The sequence below is a fragment of the Poromitra crassiceps genome (assembly GCF_964638095.1).
Source record: "Poromitra crassiceps genome assembly, chromosome: 2".
NCBI lineage: Eukaryota > Metazoa > Chordata > Actinopteri > Beryciformes > Melamphaidae > Poromitra > Poromitra crassiceps.
In genome coordinates, this window is record NC_139624.1 from 96,095,491 (window position 1) to 96,121,950 (window position 26,460).

Here is a 26,460-nt window from a genome sequence, read left to right on the forward strand (position 1 = left end):
TCACATCCTGACATGCATCTGCTGCTCATACTGATCTGTGGGAGTGTGCTCCTGCCCACAGGTGAGTTGTTTTTTTTCCTTTGACTATCGTAAAGAATGATGTAATATAATGACGGCTGCTATCCGGTGCCAACCTCAACAGTATTCTATCGTAAAGAATGATGTAATATAATGACGGCTGCTATCCGGTGCCAGTGAAAAAGAACGATCCGCACACCAAAAGAGCTCCCATTGGGTTTTTTTAATTTGCAAACCAGCGTGACGTTTCGGGCCACACCGGCCCTTCCTCAGATGCTTTCTGAGGTGGCAGAGAGACGCCATCTTAAATACCCGTATCAATACATCACATGACAGATCACCAGGTGTTCAGCAATTAACAATTAGAAAAGAAGTGATATAAAAATGTACACACATAGGAAAGTATTATAGACATAAATGTACAGATTCTAAACAAGCAGGACAACTATAGTACTATATAATACATCATTGAATACTGTTGAGGTTGGCACCGGATAGCAGCCGTCATTATATTACATCATTCTTTATGATATAATAATGTTGAGGTTGGCACCGGATAGCAACCATCACCTCGGAATGAGATGTTTGGAGCGGGGGAGTCTGGTGCAGCGCACAGGTCGTAGACCTGGTGAGACGAGGGAGGAACCCGGCCGGGTGGCAACCCACAGAGCCTGGTCCCTCTACGTACCAGAGCCCTTCTCCCCCCCGGTCCCGGCAGAGTAGTTCCGGAGCAGCGGATTGAGTGGCCCTGACCGCGTGACCACCTTCGACCCTCCCTATAGGGCTGACCGTGGGTAGCTACTGGGACGTAAGTTGGGGCTTGGCCAGCCCCGGCTGGGTCACCTGGGCGAGGGTGTATGATGTTGCGAGACCCGAAACATCCTATGACCCCAGGGTACATCACTGAGGATACGTCCCAGTTATGCATCCATGCGATGTTTTTTTCTTTATTAGTTAGCCTGGCCTAGCCAGTGACTCATAGGAATAGACTACGTGACAACCAGGAAAGACTAGTGACTACTGGAGAGTCAGTTGACAGCCGGAACAGGGACGGCACCCGGGTAGCAGTATGGGTTAGCTCCCCAGCCTGCGTCTTCCGTGAGGAAGAAGCCCAACAACCCACGAGAGGCCTGTTAGGAGGGCCATTCAAGCCGCAAGTGGAGACTGCAGTGCCACCAAGTACTGGTACTGCATGGTGTCCACTAAGATACCATCACCTCGGAATGAGATGTTTGGAGCGGGGGAGTCTGGTGCAGCGCACAGGTCGTAGACCTGGTGAGACGAGGGAGGAACCCGGCCGGGTGGCAACCCACAGAGCCCGGTCCCTCTACGTACCAGAGCCCTCCCCCTCCCCCGGTCCCGGCAGAGTAGTTCCGGAGCAGCGGATTGAGTGGCCCTGACCGCGTGACCACCTTCGACCCTCCTGTAATATAATGACGGCTGCTATCCGGTGCCAACCTCAACAGTATTCTATCATAAAGAATGATGTAATATAATGACGGCTGCTATCCGGTGCCAACCTCAACAGTATTCTATCATAAAGAATGGTGTAATATAATGACGGCTGCTATCCGGTGCAACCTCAACAGTATTCTATCATAAAGAATGATGTAATATAATGACGGCTGCTATCCGGTGCCAACCTCAACAGTATTCTATCATAAAGAATGATGTAATATAATGACGGCTGCTATCCGGTGCCAACCTCAACAGTATTCAATGATGTAATAATATAATGACGGCTGCTATCCGGTGCCAACCTCAACAGTATTCGGAAAGAGAGAGAGGAAGGCTTATGACCAAAAAGGCATCGTACCTATAGTCATTGTCTTAGTCCTATAGACATTGCTTTTATTTCCTTTGAACTGATCATTGCTGTACTGTAAGTAAAAAAAAAAGTTTAATATGCTCATATTGGTTTTTTCATACTATACATTTGTATTGCTTGAGTACATCTTTATTGTTATTTGATTTACCTATGTTGACTTGAATGCTACATTTCAATGTTTCTATGATTCTATTGTGGGTTATATTGACTTTTGGGAGGGAGGCCACCTTGTACTTCCTGTAGCCTATTCATTGCGTGATGCCCCTAGAGGCCAAAAAAAATTGCATGTTCTCTCACCTGCATGAGAGAACATGCCTGTGGTGAATGCAACTATGACTCTGTTTGTCTCCATATGTGTTTGTTCATTTCTTATTTGTCTCGCACACTGTCTCCAAATGCAAAAAGTTTTATTTAACAGAAAGAATAACGTTTCGGTCCTAAGACCTTTTTCAGATTCCCCAAGAATCTGAAGACGGTTCAAGATTCAAGATTCAAGATTTTTTATTGTCACTCCGTAGTACAAGTATCACGTGTGAAATTCTTGTGCTGTGGACTCCGTTTACAACATAGTGCAAAATAACAGGGCATAGGTGCAGGAAAACAAGAGAAACAACAAGCAATAAGGCAGTAAAGTGATAAGACAAGTCAAAGACAGTGACATATTCACTGCACATAGGTGCAAATGGCATGTAGATACTTTAAACATACTCAAACATAATTAACATTCTGTTTGCACAGGTGCAAATAGCATATATACCTAAGACGGTCTTAGGACCGAAACGTTAAAATCTGGATTTGTTCAAACACAAATCTTTCTAATAATTTCTTTGGGTCACTGAAAAGCGCTTTATAAATAAAATTAATTATTATCATTATTATCATCATTATTATTATTATTATTATTATTATTATTATTATTATTAATAATAATAATACTAATAATTCATTTATTTTGTATAGCGCTTTTCAAAACCCAAAGACGCTTAACAGTCAGGAAAAACACAAACGGTGACAGGCAACAAGCAGAGGTAATAATATGAAAAACAAAAACGACAAGCAACAGGCAACAGAAACAGGCAACAAGCAACAGATACACGCAACAGGCAACAGATACAGGCACCATGTACAAATAACAGTGGCGGTGTTGAGTGTTGTGAGTTCCGCACCCCCACCGAGAATTGCATCCCCACCATATTGTGGGGCTGTTTTAACTTAAAAACAGGGAGGTCATGTCTACACAGACAATAATATAATTTTTAAACAGTTACGTTTCTGTATTACTGTGATAAACCTCCTTTAAGGATGCTATATTAACTGGGTAGGCTATAAAGCACTGCTGCCACCACCTTTGTTTATCCGGATGGTCCGGTGTCAGATACCTGAGAACAACACACACTTACAACGACGTAAGAAAAATATATCATTTATTTCGGACAAGATAAGTAAGGACAGCATGGGACCCCACATTGAGAACTGGCCCACCTAAAACATTCCCCCCTCAGACAGGTCAGCCCCCCCAGTCTACCAGCCCTCCCTCCACAGCAAATCACAGCAAGCCCAACAGCCCTTTAAACTAGTATGGCAGTAAACATGCGATCACACATTGCTTAATGCAAATAGACCAGGTGTAATCACCTAGGATTTCACCCTTCTGAGAGGCACACTTTAAGTCACACAGGAGTTCACCCTTCTGAGAGGCACACTTTAAGTCACACAGGAGTTCACCCTTCTGAGAGGCACACTTTAAGTCACACAGGAGTTCACCCTTCTGAGAGGCACACAGGAGTTCACCCTACACGTAGGCTATAGGCCCGCTTTAATTCACACTCAGAGGCGCGCACAGACTAGCCAGGGTGGGACAGACCTGTAATGCTCCAATGCCTATAGCTAACTTCCCCCAGTCCCCCCGGTTCTCCATATGCTGTCGAATAAGAAGTGTTTAAAATCAACAAAGTAAACTTAAACAGACATGGACAATAACAAACAAAACTATACATAAAACAATAATAATTGTCCTAGTTAAAAGACCACTTAACTGGCCATGTCGTTGCGACCCTCCCCCGGGGTCTGGGCTTGTGGCGCTGATCCAACACGGCTCATATAGCGAGAGCCCGTGGGGGAACCGTTGGTCCAGCGCTGAGACGAGGAGGCGGCCGACAGCGTATCAGACGCCCCACACCAGAGCTGGGAAGCTGGAGAGAGCACTCCTAATTTCCCCAAGCCTAACCTCGGCCCTAACACTGGAAACACTAATGCCTGCCTATAAGTCTTCACCGCGGCAACTCTACAGTCACGCACGGCACCCCCCTCCCGTGAGTGCAGTGACCATTTAAGCAGTTCAGTCACATAGACGGCTTGACCGGACAAACTTGTCCCGATCAGCTTGAGCTCCGCTCCCCAGAATAAAGTGTCTCTCGCTCGGCTCTCCTTTAACTGTTCCCCATTCTCCCAATCAAGTCCGGCTGAGGATCATTAACGCAGAGTCTCTGTCAGCGGAGGCACCGCAGCACAGGGGCAGCCGCAGGTGAAAGCTCTTAGTCTTTAATCAACTGTCAATCATCCCCCCCCCCAATCCAGTGGACACCCCAAGTCCACTACATTACAATATGCTCCCGTGAGGTGGGGATGCGTTTGGCGGCGGGGGTGCAAAACTCGGCAGAACACCAGGGGCCGGTTGCACCAACTGGTCTTACACTGGTCTTAAGCTAAGTTGGTCGTAACTTTACGACCTAACAGCTACGCCGGTTGCACCAAGACGACTTAAGCCTTATTTTCACTAAGACCAGGCGTAACTCCTACGCCTCGTCAGGAGGAGGCGTAGCAGAGATCTCCGCGGAGACCTTTTTGACCGTCATCGTCGTAACACCGCCAGTTCGCCGTCTTTGAAAGCACGACGTTAGATTATAACTAACTAGTTGTGTGGCTTAGCCTTCCCAAATGTTGCCGTTACTTTTTTAGAATGTAATACATAGAATTGGGAACGTTACATTCAATTTCATTCAGACTCCCTGACACTAATCGCCGCCGCCATTTTCCCCCGGGGCTTCCACAGGAGGAGGGGGGTGGGAGGAGGGAGGGTGTAGTGACGCACATACAGTAGTGGGTGACGGCGCGAGGCACATGTGGGCCAATCAGAGGGCATTCCCCGACAATTCACATGAACGCGCATTGCTACGACCAGCGTAGTTAAGACCAGAGTAAGCCGTGTTGGTGCAACAGGCGTAAATCCATGGTCTTAACTAAGACCGACGTAGGAGTTACGACCAGGCATAGTTAAGACCAGTTGGTGCAACCGGCCCCTGGAATGCAAATTGGCACTTGCACGAGGCGGACTGCTATCATCCCTGCCAAAGAGGCAGAGAAGATAGAGGCGCGCAAACCGATGCACAAGCGATAGCGCCTGTAGGACGATAGGGCCCACTGTCTGTCGAAACGCGCCATTCGTGTTCTTGACTGTTACGTAGCTTTCAATACCAACTGTTGTTGTTGTTGTTGGATTATATGATTATATCGCCTCTTAGTGATTTATAGCACACATCAGTTGACCACGAACAGGCAACATGGGTCGCAAACTGCGGTAAAAACCCTGATGGAGACGCATATTCCGAATGCGCTGTATACATGATCAAAGAATCCTCCTAAAACCCGAATAATACTGGAATAACCCACGTCTTAATCGGAAAATGCTAAATTCGGAAAAAGGCCAAATTCGGAAAATGCAACTGGCGAGAGAGAATGGAAGACAGAGGATCAGTTCTGAGCTGAGGGTGTCGGGTTGCATGAGTCACTCCCTCGCTCTCCTCTCCTCTCCTCTCCCAGCCCGGGCGAGCGGAGCCCCTCCCGCCCAGCTAAAGGTCACCTCAGGCTGCACCAAGCACTCACGCCACCGTCACCAGCCATGGAAATTAATTTGTCCCCGTTTAGATCCAAGGAACTCCTCCCATGCAAAAAGACTAGGCAAGTTTATTTGTATAGCAAATTTCACACACGGAAGCAACTCAAAGTATGAAAAAATATGAAAAAGTGAGCTGGCTCCTCTCTGACAGCTAGAAGAGAGCAGCACTGCCTCTTATTTATTTACAAAGCCCTGATTGGACAGCTTCCACTGTATCTGTCTTCACTTCTTACTCACATCAACACCAGTTATTGTACGGGTGAGATCCCAACAAGGAAAGACTGTGTTTTCATTTAATGCCCTTAAATGGAATGTGCTCCAGGACACTCTAACGGCCGGGACACACATCTTGCGTGTACCTACCTAGTGCGTGTGCGTGGCGTGATGGCTGCGGCTGGCACGCCCGCGGCATCCACACAGGCAGCGTGGCTGCTGTGCGCTGCTGTCTGTCTGCCAACTCTCTTCCTATAGAGTTTACCTTTTATTAAATTTGCTATAAACAATACAATTATGATTTTAACTGATTTTGGGCTCACTTCGTAATCGAGGCAGTATTGATTTCAGCTGTGAGCTCAGCTCATCCTTCCGTCTCAAATCAAAACGAGCCTTGATTGGCTGTGGCTGCCCCTGTAAAATATCATTTTAATGTCTATTTGTGTCTATTTGTGTAGAGACACGCTAGAGACACGCGCGCGGTAAGCAGAAAAAATAGGCGTCGCTTCTATTCTCTAGATGACGCGCGTCTCACGCCTTGCAAGACACGCGCCTGAGACGCGCGTCTGATGCCGGTGGTGTGGCTGCTCACGCTGCTGTAACCTGTTAACATGGGCGCCGAAATGAAAATCAACAGGTAACGCCATGCAGACGCCACGCAGACGCACAGCAGACGCAAGATGTGTGTCCCGGCCGTAAGCTGGAGCAATTGATCTCTCTGGACTTGTTTAAAGTACTCCTCGAGAGCACACTGCATTACATGAGGATTGAGAAATGCACATGTTTTAGCTGATTATCATCTGTTCTTATTGCTCTTATCTTGTCTGTTTGTAAACCCTTGTGTTCCTTGTAACAGGGCGCTCTTGAAAATGAGAGCTTGCTCTCAAGAGCCTTCCCTATATAAATAAAGGCGGAAATACAGGTGATTTACATAAAATAGATACAAGACCATAGAGAAACTAGAACGACCGCAACGCGGACTTATGCCTCCGCCATTAGTTCATTCTTGAGTCCAAATCTCCATTTGAGGCAAATTGGAAGAAATTCCGTCAAGGCGCTCCTGAGATGTTGCGTTACAGAGCTTGGAAATTGGGTGTGTGAGGTCACAGTGACCTTGAACTTTGACCACCAAAATGTAATCGGTTCATCCTTGAGTCCAAGTGGACGTTTGAGGCAAATTCGAAGAAATTCCATCAAGACATTCCTGAGATATCGCGTTAATAAGCTTGAAAATGGCATTGGAGAGGTCACAGTGACCTTGACCTTTGACCACCAAAATCTAATCAGTTCATCCTTGCGTCCAAGTCGATGTTTGAGCCACATCAGAAGAAATTCTATCAAGCTGTTCTTGAGATATTGCGTTAACGAACTTGGGAACGGCGTTCGTGAGGTCACAATGACCTTGAAGTTTGACCACCAAAATGTAATCAGTTCATCCTTGAGGCCAAGTTAATGTTTGAGGCAAATTTGATTAAATTCCGTCAAGGCATTCCTGAGATATGGCGTTAACAAGCTTGAAAATGGCGTTGGAGAGGTCACAGTGACCTTGACCTTTGATCACCAAAATGTAATCCGTTCATCCTTGCGCCCAAGTCGACGTTTGAGCCAAATTGGCAGAAATTCCATCAAGCCGTTCTTGAGATATCGCTTTAACGAACTTGGGAATGGCATGCGTGAGGTCACAGTGACCTTGACCTTTGACCACGAAAATCGAATAAGTTCATCCTTGAGTCCAAGTCGATGTTTGAGGCAAATTTGATGAAACTCTGTCAAGGCATTTCTGAGATATTGCGTTAACAAGCCTGAAAATGGCGTTCGAGAGGTCACAGTGACCTTGACCTTTGACCACCAAAATCTAATCAGTTCATGCTTGAGTCCAAGTGGATGTTTAAGGCAAATATCATGAAATTCCGTCAAGGCATTCCTGAGATATCGCGTTAACAAGCTTGAAAATGGCGTTCGAGAGGTCACAGTGACCTTGACCTTTGACCTTTGACCACCAAAATCTAATCAGATCATCCTTGAGCCTAAGTGGATGTTTAAGGCAAATTTTATGAAATTCCGTCAAGGCGTTCCTCAGATATCGCGTTAACAAGCTTGAAAATGGCGTTCGAGAGGTCACAGTGACTTGACCTTTGACCTTTGACCACCAAAATCGAATCAGTTCATCCTTGAGTCCAAGTGGATGTTTAAGGCAAATTTGATGAAATTCTGTCAAGGCGTTCCTCAGATATTGCGTTAACAAGCTTGAAAATGACGTTCGAGAGGTCACAGTGACCTTTGACCTTTGACCACCAAAATCTAATCAGATCATCCTTGAGCCTAAGTGGATGTTTAAGGCAAATTTGATTAAATTCCGTCAAGGCGTTCCTCAGATATCGCGTTAACGAACATCGTACGGACGGACGGACGGACAGACATACGTACGTACGGACGGACGGACAACCCGGATCCATAATGCCTCCGGCCTGGCTATCGCCGGCGGCGGAGGCATAACAAAGAGATTACAATGTGAAAAAGACAACATTCATGTAAAAGAACAGTAAAAATGCAGTACATATAGGCCTCTATCTTCCCAAAATCGCTAATTTTGCGTTTGCGCTCGTTTAACGCCGTGCGCAATGAAAATTGGGGGCGGACACAAGCGCATGCCTGTGATAATTGTACTGGGCATTGGCTGCCCCATGCCAAAGCAGGCGTTTCAGCGCTAAAATGTGGGATAGATGGCGTTACCCTATCGTCAGCAGCGCGCAATTACTTTGCACTAAGAGCTTTGAAAAGGACCTCTTACGCGCAAATACCTCTCTGCGCTGGGTGCTCTGCACGAAGATTATGGGTGCACTCCCAGCGCAGAGAGGTATTTGCACAGTGGAAAGTGGAATTCCTTTACGATATGTCATTAAGCACAGCCTTGCCACGCCAAGACATCAAATTCGGCTGCTAAAATTGGGTATTAGCAGATAATTCAGTGAGGCAATCAACTATAACTCACTGAGAAACTTTTATCCCAACGCAAAGAGGGAAATTAATTGAGAACACTTGTGGGACAATGGACATTGGCTATTACCTTCATAACCCGAAGGGTCGTTGGCACCACAGACGATCTGTCAATAAGCTCTCTCTGTCCTCGCACGAGTGAGTACACTCTATTACGCATGGAGAGAATTACAGCATATTGCATGCCTCGGCGAGGCCACCTCGCGCAAACAACCATTACGAGACGGGAATCTGATTGGTTTTGATTGACGTAATGCCCAGCCTTGCCTGGCCACGCCTGTGAATAATTCTGGTAGTTAAAGGAACACTCCGCCCAATTTCAACCAGCTTTGTATCATTAGAACATCAGTAGTATATCAGAAAACTGTAAACTGTTTTGAAGTCTGTCATTTAATTTGACAGTTATTGAGTGTTAAAGTGTGGACCAGTGACATCACTGGTCCACACTAACTCAAATTAATAACTCATTAACTCAAATCAACTCTCAATAACTGTCAAACTATTCTTCATTCATCTAGTTTGACAGTTATTGAGAGTTGATTTGAGTTAATGAGTTATTCATTTGAGTTAGTGTGGACCAGTGATGTCACTGGTCCACACTTTAACACTCAATAACTGTCAAATTAAATGACAGACTTCAAAACAGTTTACAGTTTTCTGATATACTACTGATGTTCTAATGATACAAAGCTGGTTGAAAATGGGCGGAGTGTTCCTTTAAGACCGCCCAAATCCCGTTTGCGCAGGCATTTGGGGCGCAGATGATTTTTGGCAGAATTGGCACAGCTCTAATTTGCGCTTGCGACAGGTGCCGTGAACGTTTCCGCATGCCCGCCGAGAATTGCATCCCCAACATATTTCGGGGCTGTTTTAACTTAGAAATCAGGGAGGTCATGTCTACCAGACAATCATATCACTTTGAAATAGTTTCATTTCTGTATAAACCATTACAAGTAGCTCCCGTGAGGTGGGGATGTTTTTTTTGCTGCTCGGCGGGGGAGCAAAACTCGGCAGAACACCTGGCGGACGGCGCAAGGCGGAACGCTATCTTCCGTGGCTTAAGGCATGCGCAAACAGTGCGCAAAGCCTGCGGTAGCGCCTGTCGGAAGATAGAGGCCATAGAGACATAATACCCCCCAGGAACCAGAAATAAAGTGGTGTTACTGTAGCCTACTCGTCTCACCGGCTTCAACAGACAAAAATATGCAAAAGTAACCAGACCTACTAACGGGCTTTGATACCTTGGAATACCAACTACCCCACCTAGGGAATTTCAATGCAATACTCCTTTTGGGGTCATCTCGCCATTCCGAAGTGTCGGCATTCCGATCATTGACTTCTATGCTTTCGGAGAGGCGGCCCTTTTTATCTCCAAAAAATGTTTCACCATTGCGAAAGATATTAGGTCCGCCATTCCGACATAGTATATTGAGTTATTTAGCTTACAGGGGTGGGAGAGGTTAGGTTTAGGGTTAGGTTCTGGGGAAGGTTAGGCTTAGGCGTGGGGGGTGGGAGAGGTTAGGTTTAGGGTTAGGGTCTGGGGGAGGTTAGGTTTAGACGTGGGGGCTGGGAGAGGTTAGCTCCAGCCGGTCCCCCGGGTTAGGGTTATTTCGCAATGGCGAGACAGATCTCCATTCCGACAATTTTGTCGGAGTGCCGACATTTCGGAATGCCGAGGTGTCCCCACTCCTTTTAGTATAACATGCACACAGGTAAAGCTGTCAGGAAACACATGGTTTCAAGCTCACACAAATATATGTATTCATGAAAAGCCTGTAAAGGAAAGAACGCTGGAAGCAGTTATAAGAAAAATAAGTTAGCTACAGTGGAAAAATATTTCATTTATTAAGATTGTTATGTTAGAATTTTGACTATCACAAACAGGGAATTTCTACTATAAAAATATATTTTGCATACTAAGGGGGAATGGGGAATTGAGGGAGAGGCCAAAGACTAGGGAAGGCTGGCCGACGGGACAAGGCCAACGATAAAGCACAACACACGTGTTTGTGTCCGGGTCACACACACACACACACACACACACACACTGCAAAAAGGTGAGCAAAGGTGTTTAGTGCACATTTAACTCTATAGCATGCAAGTGATTTAGGGAAGGACATCCCCATCACCACGGCCACACTCCTCAGGGTCCACAAAGGGCAGTTACCTATAGCTGGTTTGTCATTTAAACAAAAGGAAATAAACTCAAAGTATATAAAGTAACAAACTTGAAAAGGGATTCCTAAACCAGAGAGTAGGTAACCTTTCCACACCAGTGGCAATGCCAGTACACCAGGCACTTAGAGCAAAATGGGGAAAAAACTAAACCATAAATGGACAGCACGGTGGCTCAGTGGTTAGCACTGTTGCCTCACAGCAAGAAGGTCCTGGGTTCGAACCCCGGTCGGTCGGGTCCCAGGTCCTTTCTGTGTGAAGTTTGCATGTTCTTCCCGTGTTTCTTGTGGGTTTTCTCCGGGTGCTCCGGTTTCCCCCACCACCAAAAGACATGTATGTTAGTGTCCCTGACCAAGGCAATGGCAAAAGAACTGGAGTTGTTCCCTGGGCGCTGCACTGCGGCTGCACTGCTCCTAGTTCTAGAAAGGTTCCTAGTAGAGGATGGGTCAAATGCAGAGGATGAATTTCCCCAACGGGATAACTTAACTTAACTTAACTTAAAATGTAACTAATGCAAAACAGCAAGGGCGGTAACCTGCACAAAGACACCAAAATACAAGTTATTGTAGTGCAAAAACTGTATATATCTGGACTATGTGAGCGTGACGTCACCCATTGGCTTTTGATATCATAAAATGAGGCATGGGGGCACGGTGACGCAGTGGTAAGCGCTGTCGCCTCACAGCTAGAAGGCCCTGGGTTCGATTCCCACCTGGGACGCTGTGAGCGCTGAATGAGTGTGTGCCCATTCGCATGTCCTTGAGTGGCCACCGCCTGGGTGGGGTCGTCAAAAGGGCCTTTCTGTGTGGAGTTTGCATGTTCTCCCCGTGCCCCCTGGGGGTTTCCTTCATATAGGAACCCCACACCAAAACATGCAATATCCTGGTTGCTGAAGTGGTTCCTCCTCTGGTCGTTAGGGGCGCCTGTTTGGAGGGAGGGGAACTCGTTGGAATAGCGTGATCCTCCCACGTGCTATGTCCTACCGGTGAAGCTTCCCCTGTCAGGTGAAAAGAAGCGGCTGGCTACTGCCCATGTCTCGGAGGAAGCATGGAGCCAGTTTCGGCTCTCCCCAGATCGGCAGAGGGTGGAGCACCAACCAGGATAAATACATTAAAATTAGCACTAACGGGGAATAAATAAATAAAAATGGAGGACATATGAGCATGAAAAATACTTGAAATTGTTGATTCAGACCCAAGGCTGGACTGGGACAAAAAATTGGCCCTGGCATTTTTGCCCTCCAGACCGGCCCACCACAATGGACCAGTGGTTTGGCCCGGTGCTGCATACCCTGCACATCAATGTATTCTGGGCTGTTCATGATAAGGCAGCAGCCTGCCATGCCCCGAGATAAGGGGAAACATGTCCCGGCTTGACCCCTCGCGTGAATCAGCAAAAATGCACAATGCCTTTACCGTCGCTCTCCGTGCATTATACACTCTCCGTGCAGTATACACTCTCCGTACAGTATACACTCTCCGTACAGTATACAGTGAGCTACAACTAACTGGATGACCAGTTAGTGAGTATTGAACGAAACAGTACAGCCGTTCAAAGTCACCAAAAACACACATTTTTAACAGCGCCAAAAAGTTATATGTAGGCTACATGTTGTGACTCAGGGTACTCACCACGCGATGAAATATTAATCCAGTTACGTGAAACTTATTTTCGTAAAGTAAATCCACACACCGAGTTACTTCCTTGTTTGCCTGTTACACAGCGCTTCCGCTGTACACAGCGCATGCGGCTGCGTACAGTGCATGCGCTATATACAGCGCCTCATGCAAACAAGGAAGTAACTTCAGTCATACTCTATTAGTTCGGTTACTCTTTGTCTGTTTGAGGTGCAGTGTGAAACCACTGCACACTGTGCCTGGCAGCCATGTTTAGAAAGTTGTTCCGGCTATCTATTTACCTTAAATTGAGTTTCTCAGCATTTTTGATGAATATACCATCTCGTGGTGAGTACCCGAGTCACAACATGTACACTCCCAAAAAGTTGGTGTATCACTTTAACACATCGTCTAGACAAAGACGGTTGAATTGTTGAATGTCAACTAATAAGCTGTTGAAATGTACTCTGTTCAATCAACAGCAGACACCAGCTGATCCAGTTTAAAGTCACTCACCGACTTCACTATTCCAAGTCTAGGTTGCACAGGATCTACCCTTCTGTCTCACCACTATGTGATAGGTGTCAAGGGTCAGATGGTACACTGTCACACACTTTTTGGTTTTGTTCTTCACTATCCGGATTCTGGGCCAAATATTTGACTGGTACTCTAAGGCCTATAAAATAACCCTTCAGCCGGAGGTGGAACTTGCACATCTTCGGCTGTTCTGAATCTTCTCTGCTCCTTCCTACGGCTGTGCAACAGTCTCTGACGCAGGGGACGACTGTCGCAAAGAGACTCATTTTGAAGGAGTGGAAGTCCCACTCCACCTTCTTTTCAGCTGTGGCTGTTGCTTTGTTTGTTCTGAAAATTGAAAAATAAAATATTGGAAAAGAATAAGCTGTTGAAATGTTACAGATACTCTGTAGAGAGTCTACTCTCTGCAGAGAGTCCACAGTGTAGACTACAGTGTTGGCAGGCGGACTATCCAAACACAGTGTTAGCATATAGGCTAAAGAGGCTGTGGCTTCAGGGAGAGGTGCTGGACTATCCAAACACAGTGTTAGCATAGGCTAAAGAGGCTGTGGCTTCAGGGAGAGGTGCTGGGTGCAGTTTGGCTGACAGGTTCCTGTTTCAACACAAACAATAGATCAGGGGATGGGCACTTTAATGATACAGTGCCACCCCCCCCCCCCCCCCCCCCCCCACACTACGAAGTCAAGTTTATTTGTATAGCCGTAATTCAGAAGCATATCTGAGAGGGCTTTACAGAGAATAATGTCTAGCTAATGATATGATACCACTGAAAGACGACAAACGATAGTACTGTACCAGAAGGCCACATTGTGTCCGTGCACTTCCACCAGTAGGATACTGTAACCCCATCACTCAATTACCCAATTAGCTACTAATTTAATTTGTAGCCTGGTAACCAGCCCCAATGCAGCCTTCATTAGGCTCTGGATGCCAGTCTATCCACCACTGATTTGGTGACGTATTTAGTTTTCAGCCCCAACTGATTGGTTGCTGTCTGTTTCAATCACCAAATGACTTTGACAATTCTGCGCCAAAGAACTTAAAGGATGGCTTTCCCATGGGGAATATGAATATATATTAAATCTCACGCCCCTAAGGTTTTCGAATCCGTTGAAATTTTTGAAATTGGTTGTTTACAGCCAGAGCTATCAACCATCTCTCACATTATTTCCATGACGCTCTGACGCAAAACGCGTCGGGGCGACAATTCCAGCCTTGCGGAAGTCGAGCACCTATGAACTACACTACTTGTGGGCCTGTGGGCCATGTGGGCCATGGTCCCGCCTCTAGAGGTCCTCCACGCCCCTTCAGAGGTCTTGAAGAAAAACAAAAGGCAGCCATCTTTTTCGACCGCCTAGCCTATGGTAGCTAATATTAGCTTCCCATAGCTCCTTGCAAAGAGACCATATCTCGGGAACCGAAGCACAGACAGACACGGGACTGGCAGCATTGGAAAGCTCGTCAAATTTTACATCTAGTAGTAGGTGCGTTGAAGTAACGAAATCAACGCTGAGCAATGTACCCGTTTTTACACATTTTTACATGAAATAGTTACAACATCAGATGCGCGTAACTCCTTGGAAAATGCCTTAAAATGAATGAATTTTTTTTTATGAAGACATCTCCCGACATATATACTTCGGTTTAAATTTGGTGCAATTTGGAGGCAATTTTATTTTAGATTTTTTCTTCTCATAATGTTTTTATGTCGAAGCCTTCTTCTTCTTCTTCTTTGAGTTTTATGGCGGTTGGCAAACATATATGTGCATTACCGCCACCTACTGGAGTTTGATATCAGCCAAATGCCTGAGGGGTGGGCGTGGAATCTAAGGCCACGCGAGCCCAGTGCATTGTGGGAACTGTAGGATTTCGGCTCCAGGAGGAGTAGGCTACCACGATGTTCAGGAAATATCACGATTTTGTAAATTTACTTTTAGAGGCTGTAGTGGGCTCAGTTTTAAAGCCAGAGTGAAGTTTCTGGGATCATATAAAACTAGAAGACCTAAGGCAGGGGTCTCAAACTCACGGCCCCCGGGCCAGACACGGCCGCTAAAACGATTTCATACGGCCCCCCACTTGACATCAACTTATAGTGAAATCAGGCCCGCACCTCCGCTCGTTGTAAAACACAGAGCGCTCTCCCGAGGCGCGTGGACGAGGCGCTGCCTTCATGCAGACAAGTCGCATTTCACACCAGGGTTGCCAGATAAATTTACATAGATGTGCAGTTCCTTGGGCTGTTTTCTCTTTGTACACTCTTTGTACACTCTTTGTGCACTCTTTGTGCTGGAAACCATCAGCAGTATCTGGCAACACCGCTTCACACTCCAGGCCAGCGGGATCATCACTGCATGTCAAATCCACCTCATTAGCAGGTGATTCGGTTCACCTGAGTGAAATAAAAACATTTGCACGCTGAAATGTTGTCTTTTGTTGAGAAGTGAATATGTCGCTGTCAAAAGGCAAACGTTAGGTTGATGACGAGCACAGACAGATTCAGGAGAAGTGGGAGAGTGATTATTTTTTCGTCGAGTTCAAAGGGAATGCCGCCTGCCTCATTTGCAAAGAGAAAATCGCCATACTAAAATAATATAACCTGAAGCGACATTATTCAACTAAACATGCAGAGCAGTTAGCCGATGCAAAGTACCGGGGAGATGAGAGGGACAAAAAGAGCTGTCAATACAACAACATCTCTTCCAGAAGGGAGAAAGGAGGCTGGTGCAGCAGTTGAAGTAAGTTACGTGGTGACTGGTAGGTGAGATGATCACCAAAGCGGGGAACACCTTGACGTTTCTAAAAGACTGCATGCTGCAGGTTGCATGAATGAATGAATGAATGAATGAATGAATGAATGAATGAATGAATGAATGAATGAAAATTTTATTTACGTGTCAGGACAATTTACATGACCCATCCCACATGGGATTATCAGACACATCAACATACAGTTATTTCCATATCTATTACGGTGCTTGAACAATACAAAACCGTACAAACACACACACAGCAGCACGCGGCATCAGCAGCAAAACACAGATTTAACTACAATGTGTATTAAGTAAAATATATGAATTATCTATCATATGTCATCTTTTTCCTCCTATCCCACGCATGAGAGATATATTCGGAAAAAGCAAAGATGTTATCAAAAAGAAATTCAAGTATGGCACCTTCTTCAAAATCTAACAGGTTTAACTCAGGGGAGTGAACTTTTTTAAATAGTATATCTCGTAAGTCATGATACAAGGGGCAGTACAAAATAAAATGAAATTCATTCTCCACTTCCTTCAGCTCACAATATTCACAAATCCTATCCTCCTCCGCCGTCCCTCTGTATCTGCCTGTTGCCTGTTGCCGGTTGCAAATATCGTCTGTCCAGAAAAAAAGTCACTTAAGCAACATCAGCCTTTCAGCCAACACAGTGGCAGAGCGGATTACTGAGCTGTCAAGTGACATTTATGATCAGTTCTAATTCTAGCTGGAGTTCCAAGGGACAGTTGAAAATTAACACTGCCTAATTTAGTAATGTGCATTGTCCCTAAAAAAAGAAAACAAAGTCCCTCATATAAACAAATAAATTGTTAATGTAAAAAATAGATTGTCCCTCAAATAACTGAATACATTGTTAATATTGAGAATTCGAACGGTTGCATTTTTCTCTTTTTTTTTTTTAAATACATGAAGTGGCCCCCTTGTGACAATACTGGACACTCAGCAGCCTAAGGCATCAATTTGGTTACTAACTAGCTTGTCAGAAAGGCAGCTAAATAACACAAATTTTGGCGATGGAAAGAATATTCTGATGCTATTGCAAGTCAGAAAGTTTTTATTTTGGGGTGGGGGGCATTACATACATTTAAGTGCCTGGTTACAGAATTGATTAATACAGAATTGATTAATAATGTAATGTAATACTGTTACTGCTTTCAGCATATGACAGTCTTTCACAACCTACTCCAGCCTTCTTTACCAGGCATCCTTCAGTTCAACGATATTGATGGCTGATAGCAATTCCTCCACATTGTGGTTAGTTATGGCATTAGTGACATCGAGGCCTTTGTCCAGCGCAACATTCTCTGCATTGTTTCATGTTGGGACCATCTCCTCTGCAGCATGGCTAGTTTCAGTTCCTCTTTCCCCGCCAGAGAAGCTCTCTGGAAACTCTCCCTGATAGATGTTCATTGCTGCCTGTGCTGCAAGCCGGGAACTCCCTCCTTCTGTTGTAGCAATATTCATTCTTAGGCCTTCATGCGTTTTCATGTTTAATGTGACCTGGGTATTTTGTGCAGGTATCAGGGGCTGTATTTTTCTTTTGGATTTAGAATGGGGGTAAGGGTTGTCCAATCTTGGTAATTTATTGACAGCAGGGTGGGAATTTTGTCATTTTAGGGGCAAGGCCATCTAGCTTTCGGCATCACATTTTTTTAGGGCACAAGGTCACATGCCAGGGCACAAAGGCAACTGCTCTATGACATCGTGAAGAGTGATTTTTCTGAAATGTGTGTTAAAATGAGCCAATTACTGTACACATTCTTTGCATCGAGCAGACTACATTCAACTGAGACCACTGACGCTTTTAAAGCAACTGACAGTAGCAGGCTGGCAGCAGGGCACTGCCAAGGTGACCTTAGGGATCTCAGGGCATCACGGCCAGAGGGAGGGGCAACGCAGGCCATGGCCTGATGGCCTCTGTGTGATTCCCACCCTGGTGGGAGGGATTGATGGCATCTGCAGTGGAAGTGATCCTTGGAAAATTGGATTTGGTACAGAGTGCTACTTGGTGTGAAAAGTTTGGGAATGTAGAATAAACATTAAACTGCTTTGGATGTACAGTAGGTAGCCTGTGTATTTAAGTTGGGGGGGGGGGTGGGGGTGTCTAAATGATTCCAGTGAGCTACAGAATAGACTACTTTACATGTTTATATTACAAAAAGTTAGTTTTTAACTTGTTTGACTTGTCCCCCTGTTCTCTCAGCCTACACCTACCTGACTTGTATGAGTAATCCATGCATCCCTTTCCTGGAAGGAACCTGCATAGGCGAAGCCAAGAATTGTTCTTCGTCCAGTCAATGTGCAGCAGTGAAAGTGGAGACTAACTACATTTCTCTAACTGCAAGTAAGACTCTTTGGCATCTGTAACACGTTCTCACTCCAAACTCGTCTCACTGAACCGCTTTGTCAAGTGCCTTTGGCGACCTCCTTAACGTCCCGCGGAGACTGGGGCGTTTTATGGAATGCCAAAAGTCAAGGGCTCATCATCCTCAATGAGTTGGGAAGTATAGAAGCATAGAGAGCCGCAGGGATGACGTATTTTTGTAGGCTGAATGCGGAAGTCCCGAACTTCCTGGTTCTTCACTGTTTCTGTCTATGGGATTTTTGAATGGGTTTTTGGCGCGATGCTTCAAATAATGTCTGTGGGCAACGCAAGTTTAATCAAATGCGAACCAAGGTTCAGCGGGATAATCTTCACACATGAGGACCACTTTCATGAGTTTTGAAGCGTAACTGCGAGCCCTAGAGGTAAAAAGCTTGTGCTAAGCTAATCCAGAACTACACACAGTGTCGCATAGGCGTCCACGCATTGATTGTGAGAGAAAGAATTTCCGCGTTCACTCGTGATGACGTATAATATCCGCGTCGACATTGTAGTCTCATTTAGCCGTTTGCTAGCTAGCCACCCTTTTAACGGCACATAAAAGCTTCAAAACTCATAAAAGTGGTCTTCATGTGTGAAGATGATGTTACTAAACACTGGTTCGCGTTTGATTAAGCCAGCGTTGCCCAGAGAGATTATTGGAAGCATCGCGCCAAAAACCCATTCAAAACTCCCATAGGCGAAAACTGTGAAGAACCAGGGCTGTTAGCATCGATGATTTCCGGACTCGTTACTGCGGCTCTCTATTACGCGGGGGGCATCACCTGGGCGGGTGCGGACTTAGGTTTAGGCATTGGGTAGGTGGTCTTTAGGTGTCGGCAAGGACTCCAATTTGGACTTTTTATGCCTCAGTGAAAGTTGGCCCCATAGTAAAATTCAAACTAGTCTAGTTGAGATAGATAGATAGATAGATAGATAGATAGATAGATAGATAGATAGATAGATAGATAGATAGATAGATAGATGGATAGATAGATACTTTATTGATCCCCTTGGGGAAATTCGGGTGTCCAAGCAGCTCATACAGTCTGATAAAAACATATAAAACACAGATTAAAATGACAAGACACATTAGAAGAGAGGAATAAAGTATACACAGGGGTTAAAACCAGGGTTATCTTAAAATGAGATACCCACATAGGTAACACTTCATAATAACGTTCAGTTGTAAGTCATTATAAGCCTTTAGTTAATGATGAACTAATCACTTACAAAACATGAATATACTTTTGTAGATGATTAATACATGCTATGTTAACAGATCACAAATGCGTTGTAAGTCATCTATAAACTTTTAGTAAATTAAGTGTTCCTCACCTGTTATAAATGATGTGTAAATCATTTACAATTAATTTACAAGGCTTTCTAATCTAAAGTGTAAACTATTCATCACACATAAATGTGTTACATACAAGAGGGTAGCTCTGTCAAAAATAAAGCCAATGTGGAAGTGCATTTAAACCTGCGGCCTCGTGCCTACGACCGAATCACAGCAGTGCCGATATTAGCCAACAACCGCACTCCCTCTCGTGTGATATTGCTTATATATATATATATATATATATATATATATATATATATATATATATATATATATATATATATATATATATATATATAAATATATATATATTTTTTAATTATAATATATATATATATATATATATATATATATATATATATATATATATATATATATATATATATATATATATATTATGATTGCTCTGACTACTGACACTGTAATGATACAAATCTGGTTGAAAAAATGGCAAAGCCTTCCTTTAATTGCAATGAAACATGTTTGAAGAGTTGTTGTATCCCTTCATGACAGAAAGCCTTCCCCGCTAACTTCTCCCATGTGTGACAGCCATCTTGATTTTTGCGTGGCTAATAAAACAACAAAAGAACATTCCCCATAAAAAAGCATTTAACACATTCACTGCCAGCCGTTTTTTCAAAACTGTAGTTAGCTTCTGCCAGAGGGTTTTTTTGAGGATTCTGGCTCATCTTTCAAGAGCCGAGGATTCGTTTCTGTTAGGATTTTGTGAACACACAATATCTCAAAAGAACTAATAGAATGTGTGCTTTCTCTGTCTAAAAGAGTTAGTTTGTAGAGTTAGTAGTTATGTAAGCATTAGCAGTTGAATACAGCATGGTTTCAGCGTCTGTAAATTTATTCTGAGATAAACGGCTTTTTGTGAAATTCGATAGAACAGTCACTTTAACCATTCATTTTTGGCATCAGTAAGACGTCAGACATCTAAACAATAGTTTTGAACAGTAATTTCCTCCATAACAGCAGGAAACACCCCTCTCCTTCAAACTCTTCCCTCCGTGTGTGTTCTTCTTGGCTGCAGCGGGCGTGTCACAAGCTCGTTGCTGCTGCTGCTGTAACCTCGCGTCACCAGGCTCACTGCTTTGCTGCTGCTGTGCCTGTCTGCCTGGCGGCCGCTGGGCAAGTCTGGATGGATGGGCTCGCTCGTTTCTTGGGGTTCTGAGAGCTTTGATGAAGCTTTTGCGATTCTGGTCTTATTTATGCTGCGTGTTTCAAAGTGTGTTCCACCCGTAATCTATTATGCAAATTTGCAAAACCCCACCGCCAGCTCCCAAGCGCGAAAGCGTTTTCGCCAATCCATTTTCATGAGAATGGCTTCCACACTGCTTTTTGCTTGCCTTCCTCTAGAATGGAGAGCACTGTCGCCACTTAGTGGGTCGGTGGAATGGGTTGTACACGTTCGGTCGCTCCAATATTTTTATAGGAGACGTGGGGGGCATTGATCCACTTAGCACCGTCAAAAATTTTTTTTTTTTTTTTTGACGTCTTAACTCGTCATTGGCAGTGAACCGTTGGAATTTTTTTGACGAGTCAACTCGCCATTGGCAGTGAACGTGTTAATTTGCTCCACTCTGTTGTGCAGGTGCTCCTAGAGACCGCACGTTCAACATGAAGTTTTGTGCCGTCTCTGCTCAGTGTGTGAACGGCTCCGTCAACTTTGGCTTCTTCAGGACCATCATGACGACCGAGTGCTGCTCCTCTCACCTCTGCAACGGTGCAACTGTATCTGGTAACCTCCCCATATTTACTCCTCTTACCTCTGCAACAGGTAACAGGTAAGGGGGGTCTCCTGAATTGCTTGAAAAGCCTTATCATTTCATCTGGTAGCACTATAAACAATGTAAGTTTTCTCTTACAGATGCCCGTTACCCTTCTACCAATGGTAAAAAGTGCTATGGCTGCATGGGTGGTGGAGGAGAGCTAGAATGCAATCGCATTATAGAGTGCCGGGGGAGCGAGGACCGCTGCGTCACAGCAACACTGACAGGTAACAAGCTGTAACAACTCACTATGTAATCACACCACATTGTTAAGTAAGGTCTTCACTTAACTTAAAGGGACAGCTCACCCTAAAATCCAAAATACATATTTTCCCTCTCACCCGCAGTGCTATTTATCCATCTAGATCATTTTGGTGTGAGTTGCTGAGTTTTGGAGATATCGGGCCCTATCGTTGCAATCGGCGTAGAAACTGCGTTTAAGGCCTAGCGCTAGGCCGCCTAGTTAGTGGGTGTGGACCAGCGCACTCGCTATCTTGGTATCGGCGATACACGCAGCCTCAACCATTATAACCACGCCTTTTAAGCGTAAAATTATGCATAGTCCGCTCATTGGAGAATTGCAGTTAAGAGTCACACGCTTGCCTTTTAAGCTCCAATTCCTGGACAAATCCGGTAAAACCAGACAAAGCCAAGCGCTCTCTGCCCCCCCCCCCCTCCCTTCATCCAGTCTGTCTGTCTCCATATATAGGCTATTATTCCATATTATTATGCTTCTCAAACCAATCTAACTGCAGTTTAAATACTGCAAGCATGTAAATACCCTACACTATAGCAAGATCAAAGTGAAAAGAATGTTCTAAATGCATCAGCTAGAAAAATATTGCCTATTAGATTGGTGAAAGTTTGTCCAGAAAGATATCATTTTCTCTCGCCTGCTGCAGGAAGGATGATGCACATAAATATACCCTACATTATGTAAAGTCATTGCATAAATGTGTTTTTATTGTAAAACTAAATGTGAAGTAGGGCCAAGTTATTGGAGGGGACATCACAGTATAGCAGATGACAGTAGAAGCGCGTTCCGCTGTCACTTATCTAAATCACGTTAAATCGACAAGAGATATATATAGGCCCAGGAAGACATATATGTTTCACATAGGGTGGTGTTTTCATTTCGATGTTTTATTTGGTCCAATATTGAAATGTTCTACAATTGCAGGTTGTGTTACCATTACACATTATTTAGATCCTCCCTTAATATAGGTTTTCGGCTCATTTGGTTGCTATTTAGTAGCGAAATGGAGTACCACAATGCATGCTGGGACGTCCCAGGCAGTGAACTTACAACTTATTTTTCCTATGAGAAGTGTGTTGTGTCTGTCTGAGCAAGGGAGTCAGAGAGAGAGAGTATTGTGCCTGTCAGACTGAGGAGAGAGGGAGAGAGTGACACAGAGAAGGGTGACAGAGGGGAGCCAGAGGGGAGCCAGAGGGGAGCGCTCCACGCAACCAGCGCACTGAATAGGCCTGGTTTTCAAAAGCGCAAAGCGCTAAATTTACGCCAGGTGGGAAGATATCATTACGCCGATATTTAACGCCGAAACGCCCATTCTTGCACATTCAGGGAGTGCGCCACGCCCATTCGGTCTAAAGTGCATTTACCAGCCTAAAGCCATGTTGATATCTTCCCGAGGCAGGCGCAAGGCACGTTTTTTTGCGCCGAAGGCCCGTTTTAGCGCCGAAGGCCTGTGGGAGAATAGGGGCCATCGTCCGCAGAGTTTCTGCCTTCTCTCCAATACAATGTAACTGGATGGCACTCTGCTTGTGGTGCTCAAAGTGCCAAAGAAATACATTTGATAAATTCAACAGCAATGTCTCTTTACAGAAATCATGATACTCAAGATAACCCACAGACCTTGTTATGAGCAGTTTCATGTAGGAACTATTTTCTTTTGACCGATCTACACCCGCTAGCTGCTAGCTAGTTCCTACATGAGACTGCATAGGAGCAGCTAGGGAAGCAGCAGAAAAGCCCTTATTAGGTGTTCCGGGGCCAGGGCCCTCATTAACCTGCACAGTAACACGTTAATGTTATTGATTACACATGCTTTCCTGCTTTACCACCTCTAAATGGTTGCTGTGAAATGGGCCTATTAGTTATGTTGAACCCAGTAATAAGGCCAGTCTTGTTTTGTTGTCACAGTGAACCAGACGATGGTGAACTCTATTAAGGCCAGTCACTAACTTGTTTTGTTGTCACAGTGAACCAGACGATGGTGAACTCTATTAAGGCCAGTCACTAACTTGTTTTGTTGTCACAGTGAACCAGACGATGGTGAACTCTATTAAGGCCAGTCACTAACTTGTTTTGTTGTCACAGTGAACCAGACGATGGTGAACTCTATTAAGGCCAGTCACTAACTTGTTTTGTTGTCACAGTGAACCAGCCGATGGTGAACTCTATTTAGGCCAGTCACTAACTTGTTTTGTTGTCACAGTGAACCAGACGATGGTGAACTCTATTTAGGCCAGTCACTAACTTGTTTTGTTGTCACAGTGAACCAGACGATGGTGAACTCTATTAAGGCCAGTCACTAACTTGTTTTGTTGTCACAGTGAACCAGACGATGGTGAACTCTATTAAGGCCAGTCACTAACTTGTTTTGTTGTCACAGTGAACCAGACGATGGTGAACTCTATTAAGGCCAGTCACTAACTTGTTTTGTTGTCACAGTGAACCAGACGATGGTGAACTCTATTAAGGCCAGTCACTAACTTGTTTTGTTGTCACAGTGAACCAGACGATGGTGAACTCTATTAAGGCCAGTCACTAACTTGTTTTGTTGTCACAGTGAACCAGACGATGGTGAACTCTATTAAGGCCAGTCACTAACTTGTTTTGTTGTCACAGTGAACCAGCCGATGGTGAACTCTATTTAGGCCAGTCACTTACTTGTTTTGTTGTCACAGTGAACCAGACGATGGTGAACTCTATTTAGGCCAGTCACTAACTTGTTTTGTTGTCACAGTGAACCAGACGATGGTGAACTCTATTAAGGCCAGTCACTAACTTGTTTTGTTGTCACAGTGAACCAGACGATGGTGAACTCTATTAAGGCCAGTCACTAACTTGTTTTGTTGTCACAGTGAACCAGACGATGGTGAACTCTATTAAGGCCAGTCACTAACTTGTTTTGTTGTCACAGTGAACCAGACGATGGTGAACTCTATTAAGGCCAGTCACTAACTTGTTTTGTTGTCACAGTGAACCAGACGATGGTGAACTCTATTAAGGCCAGTCACTAACTTGTTTTGTTGTCACAGTGAACCAGACGATGGTGAACTCTATTAAGGCCAGTCACTAACTTGTTTTGTTGTCACAGTGAACCAGACGATGGTGAACTCTATTAAGGCCAGTCACTAACTTGTTTTGTTGTCACAGTAAACCAGACGATGGTGAACTCTATTAAGGCCAGTCACTAACTTGTTTTGTTGTCACAGTAAACCAGACGATGGTGAACTCTATTAAGACCAGTCACTAACTTGTTTTGTTGTCACAGTGAACCAGACGATGGTGAACCAGACGATGGTGAAGGGCTGTGCCTCCAGCTCCATGTGCTCTAACCTCACCACCATGGCAGAGGCCATCATCGGAACCAAAGAGCTGAACTGCTGTGTGGGAGACAGGTGCAACAGAGCCAGCAGCGACGTCGTTAGCATCCTGCTCCTGATGCCACCAATGCTCTCTCTTGCTCTGTTCTTTTAAGCTAGTCTAAGCCATTGTTCCCTGTTTTTGGTCCACCTGGTCTCCTGCACTGTTAAAACTATGGGCCCTATCTTCGCAGCGGCTGTAATTTTGTCGAGAGAGAATCCCCCCCCCCCCCCCCCCCTCTCTCTCTCTCTCTCTCTCTCGTGAGGGAAGAGAGAGGGAGAGAATTGGAGGATGAACCAGTTCGGATTCATAACAAAAATTGATGCTGATGGAACGATCCATTTGAAACACAAAGGGCCGCCGCGTAATTACGCAGTGAATATCCCCATGTCCCAAAGCGTGCGCTTACTGTAATTAGACGTTTCGTTCATATAGGCTATAACATAGGCCTACACATCTAAAAATATTTGTTTCTTTAATAGGGTAGGAATGTGTGAGATTTTACTTCTAGCCTATTTCAATAGCCTATGTCAGAATTGTCCACTCTGGTTAAGCCATTGACTGTGGTCACGCCATCCACGCTGTGGAGAAGCTGGTCTTGCATGCGTGCAATTGCAGGGAAAGAGGTTACTGTACTGGCCGGACACTACAGGTGTTGTGCCAAAAAGTGATTTGCGTTTTGAATTGGATTAGGGGAACGAGGGTCTGGCGGGGCGGGAGTCTGTGTGTAGCCCGGGGAGGGATGCTTAATGTGGCATGCGCAGGTTCGGCTAGTGCGCCGGTTGCTGGAGGGGGGTCTCCCCCGGAGAAGGTGGGAGCTGGACGGGTAGGCAGGCTGGGTGGGTGGTGGGGGTAGGTTGGTGCCCTTGGTGTTTTGAGCCGGCCATGGGGCTCACAGGGTGGGGAGAGGCAGCGATGTGCGCGGTCCCACGGAGCGAAATCAGTTTCTGGCAGCAAATACATTTTTGGCACAACACCGTCACAACTTTCAAAAGCAATCTACTGTTATCTCACACCACAAACCTGTATGGTCGGGAATTATGTAGCCTAATAAAACCTCGACAAACAAATTCTCATTTTTAAATCAAGGTGTGTTTTTTCTGCAATGTACAGTAGGCTATGGTTGAAAATCAATGTGACATTCTGAGGAGAGAAGAGTGTGTGGGCGCGCAAGGTGTTGGAGAGTGACATCCATGCCGTGCGTAAATGTATCCAAGCAAGGATTTCCTGCACTGCATAGAGAATAGCTGTCTGCGCTCAGAGATGGGCGAAAATAAAAGTATTTTGATACAAATTACAAATACTTGCTCAAAA

At 44.9% G+C, this 26,460-nt stretch overlaps 1 protein-coding gene across 1 annotated transcript; it reads left to right on the forward strand.

Annotated features, from left to right (window-relative positions):
• LOC310772219 (urokinase plasminogen activator surface receptor-like) lies at window positions 1–25,835 on the forward strand. Its single transcript, XM_083631981.1, has 5 exons — window positions 1–61; window positions 18,258–18,398; window positions 21,359–21,505; window positions 21,635–21,763; window positions 25,055–25,835. The coding sequence occupies exons 1-5, from the start codon at window positions 13–15 to the stop codon at window positions 25,258–25,260; spliced, it is 672 nt and encodes a 223-aa protein (XP_083488107.1). The 5' UTR covers window positions 1–12; the 3' UTR covers window positions 25,261–25,835.
• Window positions 25,836–26,460: the final 625 nt, after the last annotated feature.

Excerpts from the sequence above, each read along its gene's own strand:
- LOC310772219 (XM_083631981.1), top strand. The coding sequence starts at position 13 with ATGCATCTGCTGCTCATACTGATCTGTGGGAGTGTGCTCCTGCCCACA. Across the intron at positions 62-18,257 it reads GAGTGTGCTCCTGCCCACAG|CCTACACCTACCTGACTTGT; the intron begins GTGAGTTGTTTT and ends CTGTTCTCTCAG. Across the intron at positions 21,764-25,054 it reads CGTCACAGCAACACTGACAG|TGAACCAGACGATGGTGAAC; the intron begins GTAACAAGCTGT and ends TTGTTGTCACAG.